Raw genomic sequence first — 4,353 nt, 5'->3', positions numbered from 1 at the left:
TGTTATATGCAAATTCAATGAACGGAATGCAATCCTCCCAGGATTTCAAATTTTTCTTAAGGATTGCACGCAACAAGGTTCCCAAGGTTCGATTTACAACCTCTGTTTGTCCGTCAGTTTGTGGATGACAAGTAGTGGAAAATAATAATTTCGTTCCCAACTTACCCCACAAAATACGCCAAAAGTGACTGAGGAACTTGACATCACGATCACTCACAATGGTCCTAGGAATGTCGTGCAAACGCACCACCTCTTTAAAGAAGAGGTTAGCCACATGGGTTGCATCATCCGTCTTTTTACAAGGAACAAAATGAGCCATTTTTGAAAATCGATCCACGACCACAAAGATTGAATCCTTACCGGTTCTAGTCCTAGGCAATCCCAACACAAAATCCATTGATACGTCGGTCCATGGATGACTAGGAACAGGCAATGGCATGTAAAGTCCATGTGGTTGGATTTTAGATTTAGCTTTCTTACACGTCATGCATCGTGAACAAATTTTCTTGACATCACGTTTCATATGAGGCCAAAAGAAATGTTCTTTCAAAACATCTAATGTTTTGGCAACTCCAAAATGCCCCATCAACCCTCTCCCATGAGCTTCACCAACAAGCAACTCTCTTATGGAACTTTGTGGAATGCAAAGCTTATTTTCACGAAACAAAAAGCCATCATGTCGATAAAACTTTTCAAATGCTTTCTTTTGACATGCAACAAATATTTTGTCAAAGTCATGATCATGCAAGTATAACTCTTTCAAGAATTCAAAACCTAATAGTTTGGCATCAAGAGTTGAGATAAGAGTATACCTACGCGATAATGCGCCAGCCACAACATTTTCCTTGCCTTGCTTGTATTGGATCGCATAAGGAAACATCTCGATGAACTCGATCCAACGTGTATGTCTTCGATTCAGCTTGTTTTGTGTCTTTAAATGCTTCAGAGACTCATGATCGGTGTGGACTATGAATTCTTTAGACCACAAGTAGTGTTGCCATGTCTCAAAAGCTTTCACCAATGCATACAGTTCTTTATCGTACGTGGAGTAATTCAAAGTTGCGCCGCTGAGTTTCTCGCTAAAGTAAGCAATAGGCTTTTTCTCCTGCATAAGAACTGCACCGATACCAATTCCAGAAGCATCACATTCGATTTCAAATGTTTTTGAAAAATCCGGTAAAACCAATAAAGGAGTAGAACTTAGCTTTTCTTTCAGAGTGTTGAATGCGTTCTCTTGCTCCTTTTCCCACTTAAATCCCACATTTTTCTTGATGATCTCAGTTAAAGGAGCAGCGATAGTACTAAAATTCTTCACAAATCGACGATAAAATCCTGCAAGTCCATGAAAACTACGAACCTCCGATACGGTTGTAGGTGTGGGCCAATCTCGGATGGCCTTTACCTTTTCACCATCCACTTCTACTCCCTTAGAACTGACAACAAAACCAAGAAACACAACGCTATCCAAGAAAAAGTTGCACTTCTTAAGGTTAGCATATAATTTCTCTTGTCTCAGCACTTCAAGAACACATCTTAAGTGACTCAAATGATCATGCTCACTTCTGCTATAGATCAGAATGTCATCAAAGTATACAACAACAAATTTTCCAATAAAAGCACGCAAGACATGGTTCATAAGGCGCATAAAAGTGCTAGGTGCATTCGATAAACCAAATGGCATTACTAACCATTCATACAATCCACCTTTGGTTTTAAATGCCGTTTTCCATTCGTCACCTTCTTTCATGCGAATTTGATGGTACCCACTTTTCAAATCAATCTTAGAAAATATTGTGGAACCATGCAATTCATCAAGCATGTCATCTAAACGAGGAATAGGGTAACGATATTTTATCGTTATCTTATTCACAGCCCTACAATCAACACATAGTCTCCAAGTACCATCTTTCTTAGGTACTAACAATACGGGCACAACACATGGACTCATACTTTCTCGAATATAACCTTTGTTGAGTAACTCACCGATTTGTTTTTGCAACTCATTGAATTCTTTCGGATTGCTCCTATATGCTGTTCGATTCGGGATTGGTGTTCCTGGTATGAAATCAATCTGATGTTCAATCCCTCGTATTGGTGGTAATCCTGGTGGCATCTCTTCGGGAAACACGTCATTAAATTCCTGTAAAAGAGAAATCACAACACTAGGCAAAGTCGAGTTAAAGTTAGAAAGATATGCCTCCTTGTATAAGAACAATATCATTGGCCTTGGACTGAGCTCCTCTCTCACAAGAAAATTATTTTTCTTCCCCTCTTTTTTTTCTTTCGCTGAACTCTCATTCTTTTCTTTTTCTTGACTCACTTTTTTCTCATTCTTTTCTTTTTCTAAACTCTCTTTTCTCTCATTCTTTTCTTTTTCTAGACTCTCTTTTCTCTCATTCTTTTTTTCACTTTTTTTTGAATTCTCCCCACTCGACTTCTTAATTTGAAGCTGCTCATGGAACACTTGGTGGGGTGATAGGGGTGCAAGTATCACATTTCGATCATCTTTGATGAAGCTGTATCGGTTTAGGTATCCATCATGGGTAGTCCTTCGATCAAATTGCCATGGCCTTCCCAACAACAAATGACTAGCATGCATAGGCACGACATTACACATAACTTCATCAGAGTATCGCCCAATAGAAAATGAGACTAATACCTGTCTGGTTACTTTCAAGTCACCACTTTCATTCAACCACTGAAGTCGGTATGGCTTCGGATGCTTTTTGGTGCGCAAACCAAGCTTTTCCACCATCAAAGAACTAGCCACATTCACACAACTTCCTCCATCTATAATCAATCCACATACCCGATCTTTCACATGACATCGAGTATAAAAGATATTCTCCCTTTGTAGTTCATCCCCATCCTCCTTAGCTTGCACATGTAAAGCTCTCAAAACAATAAGGGCTTGCCCCGTGACAGCATGTTCTACCTCATCAACATCTTCAAGTGATGGCATGGAGTCGTTGTCTTCTTCTGCATCAGTTTCAATATCCCCATTCTCTAACATAATCATAGTTCTCTTGTTGGGACACTGAGAAGCAATATGACCTACTCTCAAACATCGATAACATTTAATTTCACGATTTTTTTATGGTAAGAAATATGAATTACCCTTCTCTGTCGAGTCAAACGATGATTTGGCAGCGACTTTGTCTCCTCTTGCTTTAAAAGGTGATTTCTCATCGTGCTTTGACCCTGAGTTCCATCTTGAACTATTCCCCTCGAGTTTAGTATTCCACCTCGAACTCGAGCTAGTCCCTTCAAATCGTGAAGATGTTCGACCCCTTTTGAGTTGTCTTTCTATTTTCATTGCCATATGCACCACTTCCTCGAGCTCTACGTAATGGTGTAACTCCACCACATTGCTAATCTCTCGATTAAGGCCATTGACGAATCGAGCCATGGTTGCCTCTCGGTTCTCTTCGATGTTAGCACGGATCATAGCGATCTCCATCTCTTTATGATACTCCTCAACTGTCTTATTTCCCTGTTTAAGACTTTGCAACCGCAAGTGTAAATCCCGATAATAATGAGAAGACACAAACCTTCTTCTCATGACAGCTTTCATTTCCTCCCAACTTCCAACTGGTTGCTCCCGATTTCGACGTCTACACAAGGTTAGTTGATCCCACCAAACAATAGCATAATCTGTAAATGCTACAGCAGCAAGTTTTACCTTCTTCTCTTCAGAATAGTTATGACAATCGAAGACTAACTCCACCCTTCTTTCCCACTCAATGTAGACATCAGGGTCATTTTTACCTTGGAAAGGCGGGATAGATAGTTTGATGGACCCCAAATTTTGATCTACACCGTTCCTTTCACGATGGTCTCTTCGGACTTGTCGTGGCACCTCATCCCTTCCTCCACGATTTCTCGGTATAGTGACCAAGGAAACCGCATCTCCATCATTATCATGAGACTCCTCATAATATTCCGCTGCAGAGTCTGGCAAAGGTGCACGTTGTCGTTGATTGTTTCTCCTCGGTCGCAGATCACGAACTTGATGGAGTCGATCCATTCGATCTTCATTTATTTCGAGTCGATCTCGAAATTCATTGAGTACCACATTTAGTCGTTCGAAATTTTGCTGCATCACTTGAATGATTTCGTTGTCAACTGCTCCTCTATCGTTTCGATTGCTACCTGCATTATCTTCTTGAGACATCATGCAAAAGACCTCACTCACTCCCTCACCTGTTTTCCCTCGATCAATTAACACTCAACACTCGTGTTTCACTCAATATTGACTTTTACCCTCTGATATTCTCACCACTCTTGCCTTTTTTCTCTCGTAAAATTCTCCTCAAAGTTCGTGAAGAACTAAACAAAAAGAAATTGCAAAAG

At 40.2% G+C, this 4,353-nt stretch overlaps 1 protein-coding gene across 1 annotated transcript; it reads right to left on the bottom strand.

Moving 5' to 3' along the window:
- Positions 1-1,866: 1,866 nt before the first annotated feature.
- Positions 1,867-4,027, bottom strand: LOC109116955. Its single transcript, XM_019203318.1, has 4 exons — positions 3,118-4,027; positions 2,660-3,054; positions 1,984-2,140; positions 1,867-1,874 (listed from the first exon to the last, which is right to left on the bottom strand). The coding sequence occupies exons 1-4, from the start codon at positions 4,025-4,027 to the stop codon at positions 1,867-1,869; spliced, it is 1,470 nt and encodes a 489-aa protein (XP_019058863.1).
- Positions 4,028-4,353: the final 326 nt, after the last annotated feature.

The sequence above is a fragment of the Tarenaya hassleriana genome, unplaced genomic scaffold (genome assembly GCF_000463585.1).
Source record: "Tarenaya hassleriana unplaced genomic scaffold, ASM46358v1 Cleome301, whole genome shotgun sequence".
NCBI classification, from domain to species: domain Eukaryota; kingdom Viridiplantae; phylum Streptophyta; class Magnoliopsida; order Brassicales; family Cleomaceae; genus Tarenaya; species Tarenaya hassleriana.
This window is presented reverse-complemented; position numbering and strand designations above follow the sequence as displayed.